Raw genomic sequence first — 19,442 nt, 5'->3', positions numbered from 1 at the left:
CTTTGCTCCTTGGCCTGTGAAAATTGACACCTTGGGACCCTTTAAGTAACAATTAGCCTTCAAAAGTGACTACATTTCTTCTTTAAGAAGACATAGGAAGTCTGGGTCCATTGACTCTACTTTGCATTTGAATATCTGGGACTTGAATGTATAGATCTGAGTTAGGTATCGAGAGCTTTAGTATCCTCCTCTGGATACCACACAACCTGTATCCAAATTTGCTCTAGTATTCTAGAAAATCTACTTTTTCTACTAGATTATAGTTTGCTCAGATCTTTGATGTTTCTTGGATTCTATACTCTGAGTCTGAGAGGGTCGAAATGTTTCGCCACGCCAACAGTGTTTGCATGGAGTTCCCAAATGATCGGTGGTCTGGATCGAACTCCAAAGCCCTCGAAGGTTCGTTATGAGAACTCCGCGGAACTCCCATGGCGAAACGCATTTTCGTTTCGAGAGAGTGCAGCCCGAGGCAACGGTCTCACGCAACCACCGCCGTCCAGCGACGACGAGCCAGCCTCTTAACGTCGAAGCATGATTTACTGTCGTCTCTAGCCGCGGTTTGCCATGGTAGACCAATTCGTCAATGGACAGTTGCTCGTAATTCTTCTACAATGTTTCCTAATTAATTTCCTAGTCACTGGCAGTCTCCTTTCTAAGGAGACTCATAATTGATAGACCCTTAGAGCAGAGAGGCAAACAAAAGCAAGCCAAGGCTTATCGTTAGTCCACTAAAAAGGCAGAAAGCAGTATTTGGCGCAACAGAGTGGCCTGGGAAATATTTCTTTCCTCGGAAACATTTCATCCAGCGAGATCCGCGTACATTGCAGCAAATTGCATTGAGAAGGATGGCGAGTTGCAGGGTTGGTCGGTCGATGTTCAACTTTGATGCCAACACCCGTCCCTTACGGGATAGCGATTCTGCGACTAATTTAAACGTCGAAAATGCGGCTCACGTTTCACGTACATTAAACGATTAAACGCTGGAACACAGAGGGTCACAATTTACCAAGAATTTCGATACCGCTCTCTCGCTCGACGAAAGAAAAACGGGTTTTACGCAACCGCGAAGCGCATACGCATGCTCGACGAGAGAGAAATTGTAATTACAAGCGGGGACTGCTGACATTTTACGATACGTTCCCGCAATTTGGCGGGAAGACTGTTCGCCTGGAAAGACTGTACCAGTATCGAAAGGGCAAACCTCATACATGAACAGCATCGCTTTTTCCTGGATCTCAAATACAATTCGGTCCATTTATTTTAGAGATAATTCTGTCCCTCAGAGACAGAGTAACATAAATCCTTTTTTATTATTTTTCAAAAGACTCGAAAAACACATACGATTACTCATTTAGTAATATAGTATTCAAAGTAGCTTATACTATTAAATTTCCATCACTTACAACTTAACTAAGCTCTCATTATTCTAATAAAACGAAGAAAAAGCAGTAGGATCCTGGAACAATATTAATCTTGAAAAAGAAATGAACTTGAACTACTCTGTTTCTGAGGTACAAAGTTATTATAGCGAAATATTAAACGTTGATGTTGCAAAATAAAGGACAGCTGTTTATGCTTCATAATGTTCACGCTGAAGCGTGAGGGTTTCGAAGTGCCAAGCGAGTGCACATTGTTGCAGACGCGTTTCATACCCAAAGGCCAAGTACTCGCGCGTTTCTTCGCGCCGCGAAAGGGAGGTCGAGGCGTGCGGCTCGCGTGTACGCGCGGGCCGTCGTAAAATTAATCAGCGCGAAAGAACGGCTCGAATTCGTGCCGTTTCCTCCGTGCATAAACCGCAGTAATGCTTCTCTTAAAACTGTGGACGATACTCGAACATCCCTGCCTGGATAGCCACGATTTACCTCCGCCAGCTCGCAGAATTCGCCTTTTCCCCGACGCGAATTTCCCCACGCGCCTCTGACATACGACTCTCTTAAACGCATTTCCGATCCTCCATGCTCGTGATATAGCTCGCGTTGTTATCGACGGTGCAGTTGCTGATTTATCGAAGACGTATAACACGCGTGTAAGATCCTATGGCCACCGCGTCGATCGCCTAGGAGGACGGTGAATTCACGGCGAAGTGTGTAGCGTGTTTCCTAAGTTGTGGTACAAGCGAGAAGTGATTGCTTGTACAGAGGTAACTCGAAAAAGTAGGGATAAAATATGAGTCGACTGTTTGATAAATCGATTTACTCTATACTAGTAACATATTTATATTTATTTGTAAATACACCTAAAGAGTTAAGTACCAGTCGAGTGCTTTGGAATTCAGATTGTAAAAAATTCAGTAAGTGTAGTCCAATCATTTTGGTCTGTAAGCTGCTTATATTTGTGAAGCTTTTTTGAGAGAAGATGGAGTTTTAAAATTCCTAGTGTCACAGGACAGTGTAATACCTTGAATTAGAATATTTCTCAGATCTCAATCTTTTTCATCAATTCCAGTTTACAAATTTTTGAATCTTGATCAGCTTCAGATCTGAAAGCCTCCTCTGCAGCCATATCAAGTATGGAAGGAGCCTCATAGTCCAGAGAGGGTATCGCACCGAAGCCATAAATATCACCTCGGAAAACTCTGGACCCACTCTGAGCCCATTAATCTGGATTGCTCTGACCGGTTTAGGATCGGCTTCTTAAATATCCCAGCCGACGAATGACAAAGAATGAGGCTGCAGTAACTGTAACCAGCGGTGGTAAACCGAGTCCGCGGTGTTAAGCTTCCGTATCCGCGTCTGCTCGGCTTACATCCTCTTAATGCAACAGAATCAAGAGGAGCACGATGGGGTCGCGAATCGCGCGCGCTCACCTACACGACCGCGCCTCGATACGTACGCCATATTAATTACAATGATTTCCTGCCACTTACGGCCGAGCGAGATTTAAATTATAGATATCCAGCGTGGCGTGCACGGGCGGGGGCCTGAGACTCGCCACGTGATTACAGGGTGTGTGCGAGCATTTCAGGAATCAGACTCGCGTCATAACTCTCGGGTCATGGGTCAATCTTTGCCCCCATCCCCTCTACGGACGTCCCCCTCGCGCGCTATCTTCGAAAATCTACCGACGAATCGATCCCCCGGTGATTCCTTCTCCTTACTCCTTTTGCCATTCGCTGCGCCGTTGAGGCTGACCTCGGAACTTTGCAATTTCGATGTTTTCTTTCTGTAGAACGCGTGTGGCTCTTCTAGATACCTTTTGTGGCTCTTAGGTTTCGGGGAACGTCTTGGGAAGAGTTTTAGGGGATAAAAGAACCACAGTCACATTTTTCTCTCCGTAGCTGAATAGACAAATTTTTCTGGAGAAAATCGATCCAGGGACCAAAAAGTAGAGGCTTTGCCGTTTAAAATGAGCCCAGGCTCAGTTCCTTATGATTTTTTTTCGCAAAGTTAGGGTAGCTCAAAGATCGACAATTTTTTCGATCCCTGGACCATTGCGTTATTCTGATCCTAGAGTCATACTTTTCATTCAGACTTCGATAACTCAGCGAAAAAAAATCGCAGATGGCTCGCTAAGGTCTCGTTTGAAAGAGAAGGGTTCAAACTTGAGATGTACTGTGAAAAAAGTGTCGAAAAAAATTTATTCAGACTCGGAGAGTAGTTTGAACTTGCCAAAGACTTAGGGAAAACCACCCTCTCTTTTTCGACCTGCAGCTGAGTAAAAAAATTTTTCTAGAAAAAATCAATTAGGGGACAAAAAAGTAGAGGCTTTGCCCTTTAGAATGAGACCAGGATCACTTCCCTGCGATTTTTTTTGACAGAGTTACAGGAGCTCAAAGATTGCCTACTTTTTTGTGTTCTGGATTACTGCATGATTCCGAAACTGGAGGCTCACTTTTTATTCAGAACGCGATATCTCAGCAAAAAAAAATCGCAGAGAGCTGGCTGACATCTCATTCGAAAGGGAAGGGTTCAGACTTCAATCTCCCTGAAGAAAAAGTCGCGATAAAAATTTATTAAGTTCCTGACAGTCGTCTGAAGTTGGAGAATATTCGAGGAAATACTATCCTCTCTTTCTCAGCGGGTCAGAGTGTCAAGAAATTTTTTCGGACAAATTCACTCCAGTGACGTTAAAATAGAGGCTTTGCTCTTTAGAATGAGACCAGGCTCACCACCGTGCGATTTTTTGTGACTGAGTTACAGTAGCTCAAAGATTGCCTACTTTTTCGGGCTCTGGATCACTGCGTGATTCTGAGCCCCGCGGCTCACTTTTCATTCAGACTGCGATAACTCAGCGAAAAAAAATCGCAGATCACTCGCCAAGGTCTCGTTCAACAGGGAAGGGTTCCATCTTCAATGTACCACCAGAAGAAATCACGAAAAAAATTTATCAAGTTCCTCACAGGCGATTGAATTTGGAAAACTTTCGGCGAAAAACCACCCTCTCTTCCTCGACAGAACGTGAAGTCAAGAAATTTTTTCGAACAAGTTCAACTCAGGAGCGTCAAAGTAGAGGCTTTGCCCTTTAGAATGAGACTAAGCTCACTTCCCTGCGATTTTTTTTGACTGAGTTACAGTAGCTCAAAGATTGAGTACTTTTTCGAGCGCTGGATCACTGTGCGATTTTGGAGCCAGCGGCTCACTTTTCATTCAGACTGCGATAACTCAGCGAAAAAAAATCGCAGATCACTCGCCAAGGTCTCGTTCGATAGGGAAGGGTTCCATCTTCAATTTTCCCCCAAAATAAATCGCGAAAAAAATTTATCAAGTTCCTGACAGTCGTCTGAAGTTGGAGAACATTTGAGGAAACACCACCCTCTCTTTCTCGGCGAGCAATGGAGTCCGAAAATTTTTTCCAACAAATTCAACACAGGTGTGTAAAACTAGAGTCTTTGCCCTTTCAAATGAGTCCAGGCTCATCTCTCTGCGATTTTTTTTGACGGAGTTACAGCAGCTCAAACATTAGCTACTTTTTCAGGATCTGTCTTAGCATGTGGTGCTAAGTCCAGTGGCTCACTTCTCATTCAGAACTCCATAACTCGGCGAAAAAAAATCGTAGATCGCTCGCCAAGGTCTCATTCGACAGGGAAGGGTTCCAGCTTTAATTCTCCCTCGGAAAAAACTGGGAAGAAAATTTATCAAGTTCCTGACAGTCGTCTGAAGTTGGAGAACATTTGAAGAAAATCTACTCTCTCCCTCTCGGCGCGTCGTGGGATGGAGAATTTTTTTCGAACAAATTCAATTCAGGAGTATCAAAGTAGAGGCTTTGCCCTTTGAAATGAGACCAGGCTCACTACCGTACGATTTTTTTTCGCAAAGTTACAGTAGCTCAAAGATCGGCCATTTTTTCGATCCCTAAGTCATTCCATTATTCTAATACCAAAGTCACACTTTCCATTCAGACCTCGATAACTCGGCGAAAAAAAATCGCAGATCAATTTTTAAGGTCTCGTTGGAAAAAGGAGGCTTCAGACTTGATATCTCCTGCAGAACCATTCGCGGAAAAAATTTATAAAGATCATGAGAGTCGTCTGAAGTTGAAAAATATTCAGGGAAAAACCACCCTCTCTTTTTCGTCGTACAGTCACATGTACAAGGACCTCCGTAAAAATTTAATTCAGAGTGTGAAAAATAGAGGCTTCGCTCTTTGAAATGAGACCAGGCTCACTGCTTTGCGATTTTTTTTCACAAAGTTACAGCGGCTCAAACATCGACCATTTTCGGACTAAATTGGTGATCCTTTAATTCGCTCTACGAGGTAGCAGAACATGCAATTTCAGGTTCAGCTATTGGTAAATGCACTTTATTCTTCTCCCCTATAATTCGCTAGACCTCCTATGCAATAGCTCTAAGATCGCTTCTATAGAAAGAGGGAGCAGCGATGAGTTAGCAGGATTCGCGGTGTTTAGTTTCGCTTATTAACTTAACGATCGACGCGACTACCAGCCGTTCCATTTCACCTTCTTTTCCTCTGTGCTTAATCGATCGCTTTACACCCGTCAACAGTGTTGTAGGCTACCATCGCCAATCGCTACCTCCGCGACAGACAGCTTTCCTCACCTTTCCCCTTCATTTTCTCCCGACGTACAACCGTACAAGGAGAGATTGCGTTTCTGCACTTCCCACGTTGCAGACGAACGCAGGCCGCAGAAGCGTCCCGCCAGCAGGAGCAACAAAAGGCTGCCGTGATTTACGGCGACGCGCGACGATGCAAAACCGCAACAGCGAAACCGCCGGGGATGTTGCACGGGTAATTTTATTAATATATTAATCCCGTTTCACCGAGCCTCTTAACGTTCTTTATAAGGCGAGGGGTGAGGGACCCTGGCGCCTGGGGGTTCTCTGCCGAGGGTGGACTTAATAAACCGAAAAGGGACCACACGCGTCGTGACGTCACGGGCCCGTCACACCGTGACGATTCGGTTGACGCGAGTCCAGGCCCAGGCATGCAGATTGAAATTTAGCGAATCCACCCACGCGACCGCATACGATTACGGGAGATGTAATTATTTTCCATTCACTGCGCGGCCTTTGAAAGGCACATCTCGCTGGGAAACACGATGCAAATGAATTTATATAGGGATTTAGTAATAGTAATCTGTGCTTAGTTTTTTTTATAGGAGCTTTCTGAGGATAAGGGTTTCTAGGGGGCTATGTTGTCCTCTAGGCGTCCCAGTATTTAATTTTCGGGACCACGAGGAGGAAAGGAAGATGAGGAATAATACATGGGGTTAGGAGGAGAGAAAATGGAGGAAGGTGGATATGGAGGCACGAGTCGAAGGTTGAGAAACCCTTTAGTCTAGACTCTGTATTGTAGAAGTTTTAGGGGCACCTTCCACCTGAGATTTTATACGAATCTCTCTCGAAAGAGCAGCGTTCACAAGAATTCCTCAGCGGCGAACGTATGCTAAAGTGTATAAGATAGTTTACTTTCCAAAGAGCTAACCCCCTCGTTTTCACCCCCAGCTAATTACACGGAACGCGATGAAGAGCCGCGAAGCACGAAGGCTCCTCGCGGCGGGCCTTAATCGCCTCGTAAAACGTTCTTTTCCCGGGCGAGAGCCACATTCAATTACCGTTCGTTTCATCGCGACCGAATTTACGACGCCCCCCAATTAATCCGGCGATAATTTCTAAATTTTCACGCGCCCCTCCGCTATTCTTTATTTACTACCCGCTCTCATTGGCAAGTTTATTATCTACAACAGCACCGGCGACCGCCAATTCCAAGGCGGACCGCGTATAATTATTATTAATGCCCCACCAGCGCATTATCGGCTACGATTTAATCGCAAGCCATCCATAGACCGACCCTCTCAACCCTCTCTCCACCCGCGAAAGAGGTTCACCCCTTTTTCAAGGGGGTTGCGCGAGGACGAGGAGCGTCCTCCAGCGGCGAGCTTTGATTTACGATGTCACGCCGCTTAGAACGATTTGTTATGGCAAGGGCGTTGAGAGTTCGTGGCCAGGGCTCGGGATTCAGAGGTCAGTGTGTTCAATGTGTTCCAGGGCGTGAAACGGGGACCGATGGCAAGTTGCGGGACTCTGACGTCTTCTTTGTGCCCCATGATATATGGGGACTATTTGGAGCAACCAATTGCGGTCCCACTGGCTCGTAATGACACTTTAATGGGAAGCTCTCGCCCGTGCAACGGCACTGTGATGGTCAGCTGAAGGGGCCTCATGACCCAAAAGTCCGCCTATGCGTTGGGTAGAGATATAAGGATCTTTTATTGATGAAAGAATGTGCTGATGTATTCGAGTCTAGAATAAGTGGTTCATAGGGGGAATTTGTACTAGATTGGACCCATATTTTGGGACTTCTTATCTCAGTATAAAGAGTAGAATACTCAGATTTCTTGGAAGATGAAGGAGGTGTTCGATTCAAGAAAAGGTAGTCCATAGAGAGGAGTTTGTACTAGATTGGGCCCATATTTTGGGACTTCGTATCTCAACATAGTAGAATTCTCAATTTCCTTGGAAGGCGGAAAAGGGCTGGTTCGTGGGTCCTCAGACTTTATGCGCGCCTGTTTACCACCCGGTAAACGTTATGCTCGAGTCATAACGTATATCTTGGAGGGCCGTGAGTCCCGTACGGGACGACCATTAGCCGCATTCAATCACCATTACACGCTCGCGCGCTTTCTGCGCCTGTTCGCCCCTTAAATCTCGGTCTGCGTCGGCAAAAATATCGCCGAGGACGACGACGTCGACGGAGGCGTCGTTCGACAACCTCGAGGTTCTATACTGGGCCTCGGAAACCATGAGTCATCGGGCCCTGAAATAGTCGCGAACGAAAGAAAAAAGAAAAAAGAAAAAATTGTGGAAGGTATTCTCAACAACCAAAGAATTCAGAATTCGTTCAATTTCCGTGTTCTTAACACGATCCCAAATTTATAAAAATTTTAAATTGATCTTCAGCCAGAATTGCGCAAGAATTTTGGAAATCCTCTTCCATTAATTTACTCCGTTAATTTACGAACGATCGCTTCGAGACAATCGCGCTCGAGGCGTATCCATGCAACAAGGGATAAAAAGAGTCCCGCTTGCTAGAGGTTCGAAGCGGCCACGGTGCTCGGGGTCGATGTTAAAGCACGACGGAATCCAGCGGCGGCGCATTTACACGCGTGGTTCGGCGCAAAGAAATTACGACGCGGAAGAGAGGGCCGCGTGATCCCGCCTAAATGATGGTTGGGTGGAAAGTTTCACGGTAAGGAGGATTTATCCCCCGGCTGGGAGGTTTACGCGTTGTCGCCGGCCTAAGAAGCCCCATACATCGGCGTGGAAATAGCGTCGCGAGCCCTCGCCGTGCCCGATACAAATTTCAGCCCCGGCCAGCCCCGCCGTGGCATTATCGAAAAATTTCTCTTTGTAGTCCTCTGCTGGGCCCATTAGGCCCCTCGCCCGGCTGGCTGGGCTTTCGAGGAATATCGGCCGCGAAAAAAGACGAGACACTTTAAGAGATGAACAACCGTATACCGTTACTACATCAATCTTCCGTAATGATGCAAAGCAGAGAGGACCGCGGGGAGCGGCTCGAATGCCGTTCGCGATCGTTAACGACAATGCTTTCGTCGTGTGAACCTTCTCGCGCGTGCAGGGGACCTGGGATCACCTGTCTGGTCTGATCCCTTATCTGGAGGACCAAGGAACTTCGAGGATTCGGCTTACAGTTGATCTAGAAACGTAGCGTGGTCGTGAAGTTAATTGAGCGGTAGAATGAGTACGTTTGGGGCACTAGGCAAGTGAAGGGAGAGGAGTACTGGAAGATGAGGGCTTCAGATTTTTCCAGGACCATCTTATATCTTGGAGACTCGATACTATTCATTTCGTTAAGATTTTATTCAGAGGGATGAAAGAACTAGACCAAGGTCTGTCAACCTTTTTTAGACCCTTCCTCTTTATTTTTCTTTTATCCCCATCTTCCTTTTCTTCGCGTGGCCCTGAGTATTCGCTGTCAGAACCCTCAGGAGGTAATATGACCTCCATTGAGAAACCCTGAACTAGACGATAAGTCCCAGCGAGGGAATACAGCCTCAGCTCGTATAGCATGGGTCCCAGAAAGTTATTCCACCTGGTCACGGAACATTTAATCAAAGCGGAACGGTGATTCCTTATTGGGCAATTTGTATCGTTCGAACGTGCCCCATTCGGTTGATATTCGGGCCCCTCTCGAGGACAAATTAATTCGCGATCGATGCCGTATTACCCAGCACACGGTTCGAGACGATCGAGGTCGCCAGTCGGGCCAGCCAGCTCTCGTGGAAGTATTTCGGCCCGGGTGGGTTCGCTGGATTCCCGAGCTTCTTTCTCCGAGAGGCCCACGAGCCCCTCGTGGTTCCCAGGCGGGTCAGAGGTCGCGGGGCCCTCCTCCGCCTTATTCCGCCGCCCTTCCACCCCCCGTCTTCGGCTTCGACTCTCCACCACTTTACGAACGTCCGCCCAATCGTGCGCCAGAGTCTTTCCTTTCTCTCGAAATGTTATTTATTTGTTCACGACTTCGGCTTTTGGCGGGAGAGGGGGAGAAATTGGAAGCGAAATTTTTGGGCAATTCATTGGGGACTTTTTAGTCGCCTAAGAGCAGAGGAAACTAGAAATATCTGAACTGTGATGAAAAATTGTGATCGTAAGTTTGAGAAACTTTCGACTTGAATTTGTTCTTAGAATTGGAGGTTGATAAATGGAAAACGAGCAGAATTTTGCATAGTGGGAAATTGAGGAATTTCTGTAGGGCCAGAGTGACTGGTTGAGATGCAATAAAAAGGTGAGGGAGGGGGCAGAGTCTCAAGGAATTTCGAAAGGGCATCCCTCCCCCGTTTTTGTGAATCGTGATACCCGGCAATTACCTGGCGCAGTCACGGTGATTGGCTGGGTCGTTTTCGCGGGAAGCATGGACCAATCGAAGCCCTGGCATGCCTCCTCTTTCTCTCTCTTTCTCTCTTCTCCTAGAGCAGTACTTGCCGGCAACGAGCACGCTCCCGCCTTTAGTCTAGTCGGAGCTGCACCTGTGAGTGAACCTGTATAGAGTGCACCTGCGATCGAAATCGGCTCGATGCTCCTCCAACGACACAAAACAACCGTGATCCACCGTGCAAATCCTCTACAATCGTTACCACCATCCAGGAAAGCCTGTGCCCTCCCTAAAAACAGTTCTCAAAGTCTCTGTGAACGTCTCAGGTTTGTGATTCCTTAGTTCTGGCACGTGTCAGTGAACGTCACGAAGAGCAACGTGCTCTTGACAGTGTCTACTCGTGGGAGTGATCCAGTGCGAATACAACAACAGTAGTTTTCGTGAACAATAGTAAAGAAATCTCTCTGAGAGTCTGTGACTCACCTCGAGGCTTTGAAAACAGTGAACCGTGCTTCTAGTATCGAATCCAGAATATACGCACAGTGAAATCTCAGAGTCTACTTAGCTTCCATCGTCGAGCTGGAAGGAGATCATCTGTAGCTGGTTATGCTCGATAACCATAAATAAGTCGGAGATGTAAAGGAGCCGGATGCTCGAGCTCGGGCAAGTACTCCAGAAGAAACGATGACACGAGCCGCGGCATGGATCACCGTCAGTGGATCGTGACGATCGGCGTTCACCGATCCCCTGGCGACCGTTAGCGACGTTCGATCGCGAGATCCCGATGATAAGAGCAGATTTAGGGCTGGTATCGAGACGCGGACTGGCAGCCAGCCTCTCGTTAATCGCGCACGCTGATTACCCGTTAAATGTTAATGAGTTTCCGCGGGAGCACCGCCGCGGGATCGTCGTCGATCATCGATCGAAAGAACTAGAACAGGTAACGTTCTTTTCGTGCAACCCTCGCCGATTGAGACGTCGTACGTCTCGCGGGCCGCGTAAGAAATCGAGGGAGATGAGTAACAGTCGCATTAGCTATTTCGCTCGGGACCTGAGCCTGATGAGATATTCCCTTGGTGATGCGCGCGGCTCGACCAGCCTCCGCAAGAAACGGTTTCCCATCGGGTGCCGCGGCGGATATTTATCATCCGACCAGCTCGATATCCTTCTTTGCGATTAGAATTCTTTGCACCGCCCCGCGAATTCCGGATGCATCGATCATCCGCGAGTCGCTGGCTTACTCTTTGATCGCTCTTTTTGGAACTGCGTAACCTGGTTTTATTTCTATATGGGGTTGTGGGAAGAAACCTGAGACACTTTTTTTTTTAATCTAGTCTTTTTACGTTGGAAGTGTAGATTTCATCTACGAGTCTCCTGATAAGACTTGGTATCAAATGAGGTTACTTGGTGTCCTCAGTATGTACTATGCTCTGCTGACAAGATGAGCCTCGACATCGATTCATCTGTATTCTTGCCAGGGCTCATCTTGTCAGCGGAACACTGTACTATTTCCTCGTCACAATCGAATTCAAATTTTCATATATTCAAATATTCAAATATTTAAATATTCAAATATTCAAATTTTGAAATTTCGCTTACCCAGGTTTTGAATTTGACTTACCTTTTCACTAGCTTCCCCTCGATAATCGATTCATGTTGCTTCCGCCTTCCTAGGTTCCCACGAAATCCGCGAAAGGAATGAGAACAAGACGTCTGGCAGTACAGGAATCGCAAATTGCTACGAATGACAGCGAAAGAATGAGATTACACGCGTCTCGGTAAAGAGAGCCCGGAAGCCACGTGCACGCATGCACGTGCTTGTAAATCTACGACAGTGCGTCCAGACGTGTATCTTCTCGTTGCACGTGTGTATCTGGAGTAGCAGCGACACGACGGGAACTTTGAGTTCTTCGCTCTCGTAATTCTCGTGGAGTTCGCGTCAAATTGCCATTCATTATGCTTTGTGTTTTATGGAGGCGTCTATCGTTTTTACATCCCGTTAAGAAGCACGTGAGAAACCTTTTTGTTAAGGGAAAATTGAAGGGAGATATCTGGAAATCCTCTAGTTCTTTGAAAAATTAATATATATAAAAAAAAAAGAAATATCGCAGCCTTTTGTACTTAAATCAGAATCGTGCTGGGAAAGAATTTATGGAAATGGGTTGAAAGTTCTCCTTGGCGATCGCAAAAAATTCTCGTGGGCCTTGAAATGCGAAGGTCCAGGGCTCTTAATGAATAGGGTCGTGGAGGGAGCACGCGCGTTCGAATCGCGCGCGAAACGCATGAGATACGGCCGATGCAAATAAGCGGGTACGCCGCGGGTACAATGCGATGAAGCTTGAGGGAATATTTTATTGCTGCTCACGCGAGAATCGACGTAATTCACACTTTGACCGGTCGAACCGATAAATTTCCTCTTCGTGCTCGTAGCAAGTACGCGGTCTCGAGCACACAGACACGCAGACGTTGCCCAGACTCTGTGTGCGTCCTCTCCAGCACGTCGTGGGACCCCGTGGCATTCCACGATGCGAGTAAACGAGTAAATTTGTAGGTAGAACCCGCGCCCTCCCCTGCCCGAACGAATCCCATAAGTCACGTCTCGAATACAGTGTTTAACCTGCAAGCTTATCTTCGATCATTATCCTCATTCCAACCGGTGTGCGTCGTCCTTAAACGTTTCGCGGCCGATGGAAATCCGTGAAAGCTTCTCGATCTTCTTCGTGGGATCTTCTTCGTTCTCCCTCGATTTGCAATTTTTCTCGAGCAATTCTCGAAGCTGGATTAAAAAGCAGTAACAGGATTATTGCTATTCTTGGAGCGCGTACATGGTAAACTCGCAGAAATTCGATTAAGTTGGAAAATCTAAATGAACTCGAAGGTAGCTGAGAGCTGAATTCCTGGAGGACCTCGTAGCGTGACGATATTTAAATACCAGCTGTTTCAGGAAGCGAGGAGCATTCCAAACGGTACCGAATTATCGGTATACTACCTGGGAGCGATTTTCTAGTCACTTGATAGAGCGAGTTTTAATGAGAGCGTACCGTCATCAAATCGTTCTTCCTCTTTTTTCGGAGGCAAGTTGTCACGGTAATCGGTCGGTTTGATTCGATTCTAGGGCAGCCTGGGAATTAATAATCGGGCTCAGATTCCGTGCTGCGATCGAACTCGTCCTAGTCGGGAAATCCGCAGGCCGTAAGAGGAGACGTGTCGCGGTTGGAACGACACGCTGTTGGATTATACGCGTCCGTTCGCAAGGGCAAAAAGTGGTAGCGGCAAGTTTTGTCAGCCACGCTTCGATTGGCAAGTTGACGTTAAACAGCTGCCGGCGAGATGAACGATAGTGACAATTCTAATTAAGCGCGGCCCGATCGAGTCGGTTCGTATTAATTATCGGCGATCTCCTGGCACGCGCCATACGTGTCTCCTTTGATTTATCCCTCTGAGGACTTTTGATGGTCCATGAACTGCCACCTTATCTTGTCTTTCATTATGTAACAGTAATTAAATACTGAAGTACAGTTGCAAAAACTCTCCAAGTTCCGATATTCTTAACACTTACACACATTATAGTATCCCATAACATCAGAGGTATATACAGCTTGTTTCAGTTTTGAGGAAAATCGACAAAAGTGGCTTAAATAGAACAAACTGAAGGAATCGAATTTATCACCCATTTTGGAATCAAAATCGAAACAATACTAAATGAATGATAAATTCAGTTTTTTAGATTTTTCGCTCAGATTATTTTCATGTCTATCTACAATGCATATCCAAAGTGTAAAGCCTATGTTTGCCTCAGTGGAACAGCTGATTCATCAAGCTCTTCACTTTTGCAGGGGACCTGAAGAGGCGACACTCCTGGAGCAGCGAGGTCGACTATCAGCCAGCGGAAACGGAAGCTGTAGCGACAGCTGGAGGAGACCCCGCTGTCCCGTCCCCTGAAGAAGAGGACAGAAGCTCGTTCAAGGTATCCACGCGAGGTTCACCTATTCGCGAATCTTAAAATCTACTCGCGAGCCATCGGGACACGTGCAACCGTTCCGCGGCAGAACGCCTCAATACAGAAACTCGCGCAGGGAACAATGTCCCTTTTGTTCGACGAAATCACGACTCGACGATCCCGTTCGGCGGAGTAATTAAGTGGCTCCCGCGGGCGTGTACTTGCTTCAAATGGAATTACCCTTGTAATGCCTTTCGAAGCACGACGAGTGCACGGGAATCAGTCGATTGAAACGGGAACACCGGTAATTAGCATTTATATGGATCGAAACGTGGATCGAATTAGCGATCTTTCGAGAGCCGGATTTAATTATTGTACACTCGAGCGGGGCTCCGCGTAATTGATACGCCTGCACGCGGAGATAATAAATTAACTTAGGTACCCTCGCGCGTACGCTCGGATAAAAATAAGATATGCTGGGTACAGCGACTCATGAACTTCCCTCCCTTAGTTGATTATGAAGCTTATTGTGATCTAGTAATTTTCTTCTGGTCAGTTCTTTTCTTCTCGACGTGCCTCGTTCCTACTGTATTCAAATCTTGTCCAAGAGGCAAGGAACGCTTGAAATTCTCCCAGCAGCCTCCAGAGGTCGAAATTTATTTTCTCGACTTCGTAGAAACTCCCCTCGTTGAAAGGCACCTTTTTTAGCCGCCAGTAGAAAAGAAAGTGGTCGAAAAGGACCAGGATGCATTGTCCCTGGAGCAGAGCCGAGTGCAACGCCACAGTTTCTGCAGTTCCAGTTGTTAAAGCTCGAGTTTTACGGTCTACGGCTGTCTGGCCGCAGTAGTAAAAGAAGATGCACCGTTGCACCGCGGCCGTTACGCATTGGCCGTCCCATGCAATGATCCCCTGGCACATATAAAACGTAATTTTGGTTAAACGCCCTGCTCCTTGCCTCAGCCGCTCGCGTTCCCATCGTTTCCATGGGAAATGTGCCTGCAGCCGGTTTTTGCACGAAACCATTACGATTTCTACCCACTAAAAATCACCATCGTGCCTCCCGAGAGCCAAATCTTTCCCTCGTCTCTTACTTATTCCTACCATAACTCGAGATCTATGGTCTCTTAATTCGAATCAGCTGTGAAAAAAGGGAAGTCTTGGAATCTCGAATCGCGGAGAAGCCACTCAGGCGGCGAGGAATAAAGAGTTAGTCGATTCTCACGGGGTGGCGCAGTTTATCGGTTTTCGCCTCCCATCGCGTGCTCTTCGCCAGAATCCTCGCCATTACGTTCCACGAGGAACATCGTCGCGCACTTGCGCGGCTTCTGGGTAGGCGCAAGGAGCCAGGGGAAGAAAAACGGTCAGGCATAAACGGGCGAACGTTCTCGCTCGTTACACCGTCTAGAAATATCGACGGACCGAGCATCCTCTCGCGTTCCTGCGCGCGATTTTCTACCCTGCCGCCTCTTCTTTCGGCTTCCGAGAAAACCAGCAGATTTCTTGCACGAAACGCGGCACGAAGGTTTATGTAGATTGCTAGTCAATCGTTGCTCAGTGGATTCACTTTGGATCCTATGAGAAAATCTCAAAGCAAAATCTCCCCTTTTTCAGACTTTAGATGACTGACAAAGGGACCTTAGATCGAAGAAACGAAGAAAATTATATGATAATCGTGCTCAAGTCTCACTCGGGTTAGTCTATCAAAGGGTCAAGCCTCTGCTACTCTCTTCCAGTGCTGTCCAATCGTTTTTGCAGCGAGCAGAGAATCGGTACGCTTCATCTAACCGTGCGATTCTTCTTAAAGAGCGTGAGTGCTTCCGAATGGTTTTTGCCTAGGTCGTTTCAAAGCGCGAGGGAACTTCAGTGACTTCGATGCCTAACAAGGGTAACAAACGAGCGCCTTTTGCAGCGGCGCAGGCAAGGATTTAGTAAGACTGTAACGTTTAATGTCCCTCGGTGAAGTATCTGCATCCATTCCTGGCGCCTTAAATCTAATCCGCGCTGTAACCCCGTCTCTCGTTTCTTTTCATCGTCAGATGACGCGCAGTCACGGGGGAGGAAAAATCGCGTGAGTTGGGAACGAGGCACGACTGGTCGGGCAGAAATATGACGTAATAAATACACTCGGTCGCGATTCACCGCTCGTTCCCAGTTAGCCCTGGAACTCTGCAGGACGAATTGCGTGGCGGGCTCTAAATCAAGCTGAGAGGTGGAGGCCTCGCGCGCTTACGATCGTTAATTGCTAGACTACGCGGCGCGTCCTCTAAAAGGGACTTTATTGCACCGGAAAATCAGACGCCAGTACCGTTACTTGCATATGCGCGATGGCCATCTGCGTGCACCGGCAAAGAGCATAAACGTGTAAATGGCTGATAATAATCCTGATGGAGGGGTAGGGATCCTACGGGGAACGGGGCAGCGCGTTCCAAGGCGCGGGATAGTCGCGCGAGCGCGAGTTTTACGACACCACCAACGAGCTTCCCTCTCGTCACCTTCGATATAAATAAGATCGGGGATGGGGCGAAGGAATGGAGAAGGAACCAGTATCCTCTGTCTAACGAGTTCTGTGAGTCTGTGATAATTTAACCTCTGGATCCCTAGTGTTTGTGGACGTTGATTCAACTGAGAGATTTTCCAAGATAATTTCCCTTGAGAATATATTATTACAAACATATCATCAATTTATCTAATCATAAACCTGGAAGACAGGTGTAGAATAGAAGACCCTAGACACAATCACAGTTACATATGAGGCATTGAGAGCAACGAACTAACGCCACTACTCTGAAAAGTTGGAAAAATAGGCAAGCTAAAATATAGAGTTTCTTTTTAACTAATTGAACTTCAGAAAAATTGTGACTTAGTGCATTTTTGTACTCAATGGTTCGCGTACTCTCAGGTGGATGCGTATCCTAATTCCTAAATACTTGTAACTTCGCTACCAGAGTCCCAGAGATCCACTAAAATTCCCCAACAAATGGCAATCTAGTCCCCACCCGAGCAGAGACTCATGATCAATAGCCGCTCATCAGGCACGTCTTCCAAAGCGTTTAATAATTGTCGTGTGGAACTCAGAGCTGTGCAGGCCACCACCTCAGTTACGACCACTTGAAATCGAAATCGCGGAGGAGTCGGCTCGACTAGGAAATTAAGGCTGTTAATCACCGCCTCCTTCCCCTCGAGGCAGCCTCGTCCCACGGTGGTTACTGTAAACGGATTACGATATTATTACTGCTAATTGCATGGCGCAATCGCGAGCGCAAATTGCAGGGAACTGCGTCGAAGCATTGACCCCGGGAATCTTACATTCGCGATTATTTTCATGGGCTCAGAGCGCGTGATGATGTCGTGGATCCCAGCGTTTCGCTGCGGTGGACAGCACAGAGAATACTTGTTCCTGGAGTAAACTAGACGCCGTGTAATTACGCTTTACGAGGGTACCCAGCCAGCCTCTTCCGGGCGACTGTTGAGAACGTATTCGTTAAACGACTCTGGTATATCGAATAAGAAAAACACTCGTTCTTATGGTGGCGTTATCTGTTACCGTTAGTTAGATTCGATTCGAGCCTGGGTCTAGGACTCGCGGAGATTATGCTAGCGTGAACTAGTCGAAGCACTTTGGCAGCGATTTCGATAACGACTGGGATCTATATAAGGATCCATCCCGAGTAGAGAACGATCGAGGTTCTCCCAGACGTTTAGCCACGAAGTTTGCGCTTGAGTGTTTCATGGAGATCCTCGGGGAGGCTCCTACTCCTTTCTTCGTCTGTTGGACCGCCCGTAACTTGTAATTTGTTCGATCAACCACTGACCTCTGAGACCTCGATCGAGATTCCAGAGGGATTCCAGAACCGTGAATCGACGTGGGCTGAACGCGTGGAATCGTGGCGCCTAATGGAGGGAACACTAGCAAACTGAAAAATTCGTTAACGATCTCTGTGTCTTGGCGGCGGGATTCCTAGGAACGATTCCTTCGGCTGCATCAAAGGATCCTAGGGGGCATGGGAAGTTCATAAGTCAGTGGCAACGTCTTCATACGCCTCTCAGTGCCGTGACTGGCCGATTCCATTTTCTGCGTTTTCAGGGTCGTTGCTGTGGGAACACCGCGCTGGGTCGAGGATCGTTGACCCAGACGCCGCGATGAATGAGCATATTGTCTTCTCTGGCTTTCTAAATATTCTGGACTCTACTTTCGAGTACGCTCTACTGTGGCAGACACATAAAAGCGAAACTTGTTTAGAGCTCCACTGTCCCCGATTTTGAGTACCTATCGGCGATAGAGAGAGAATTCTTCGAGAAGAGGGACGTTCTGAACGGGGTCAACGGGAAACCAGTAGCCAGGTCGTTAGGTGAAATCGGTGACAAACTCGATGGACACTCGGCCCACGTTTCACGTTCCACGGAAATTGATACCACGCGTTCGAAGCCCGGACAGATAAGATCGAGGTTGGCCGCGAGCGAGAAGCTAAACTAATACCTGGTGCACGGTGGCGCGCGAGATAGATATCTTGAGAATTTCATTAGCATGATCTGAGAGGCTCGGCTCGCGCCGCCACCTCCCTCCCTGTTTAACTTGTCACCTGGGGCTACCTCGCGTGTTCCTTCGCGCCACGGACCAGCCTTTCTGTCACTTAGGGCCCACGTCCCCTTACTGTGCCCTCGGGACTCATTTCCCCTTTAAACGCCAGCCTGCTCGATTAATTCATTCGTGACTTCCTAATTACTGGGCTCGTTTAGGTAACTTTGTACTCTATACTATTTTCTACTTTCTACCTTCGTCGAGGGAAATACCTACAAGTAATAGACACCTGTAACATATTCTTAAGCTACTATTATCTTAAAAATCAAGTGTCAAAGGATTTTTTGCAATAACTCGGGCTAAGTTCGACGAGATCCAAATTTCCAGAAAACGATTTTGGCTATATTAGGGATAAAACTCTGACGAATGCTGAACCGAGGCATCTTTCAACAGTGTTTCAACATCTCTCAGGGACCGATTCCCAAAGACATTACGCGTGGTCCGGGGCGCAAACGCGTCCCTATGAATTATTGCACCATTAACGTGAGTAATTGCGCCGGCGGGAAAATTATATAGTAATTTGTTCAAGGCTGATCGAATACGTCCGGGATTTTATTCTTCTTTTGGCCGGGGTAATGAAGCTGGGCCAGCTCCATAGAAAAACCCAGCAACCCTGGGACTCTTCGTGGCCATGAA

At 47.1% G+C, this 19,442-nt stretch overlaps 1 protein-coding gene across 1 annotated transcript in view; it reads left to right on the top strand.

The window, feature by feature from the left end:
* The window catches only part of LOC143178122 (uncharacterized), a 55,483-nt gene that overhangs the window by 33,890 nt on the left and 2,151 nt on the right, over positions 1-19,442 (top strand). Inside the window, exon 3 of the mRNA XM_076376597.1 lies at positions 14,124-14,254. Within this exon, the coding sequence (XP_076232712.1) occupies positions 14,124-14,254 (131 nt within the window). The remainder of the gene's footprint in view (positions 1-14,123; positions 14,255-19,442) is intronic.

Source organism: Calliopsis andreniformis, chromosome 4 (assembly GCF_051401765.1).
Source record: "Calliopsis andreniformis isolate RMS-2024a chromosome 4, iyCalAndr_principal, whole genome shotgun sequence".
In the NCBI taxonomy this organism is placed as follows: domain Eukaryota; kingdom Metazoa; phylum Arthropoda; class Insecta; order Hymenoptera; family Andrenidae; genus Calliopsis; species Calliopsis andreniformis.
The sequence above is the reverse complement of the archived record's forward strand: the minus strand, read 5'-3'. Positions and strand labels throughout refer to the sequence as shown.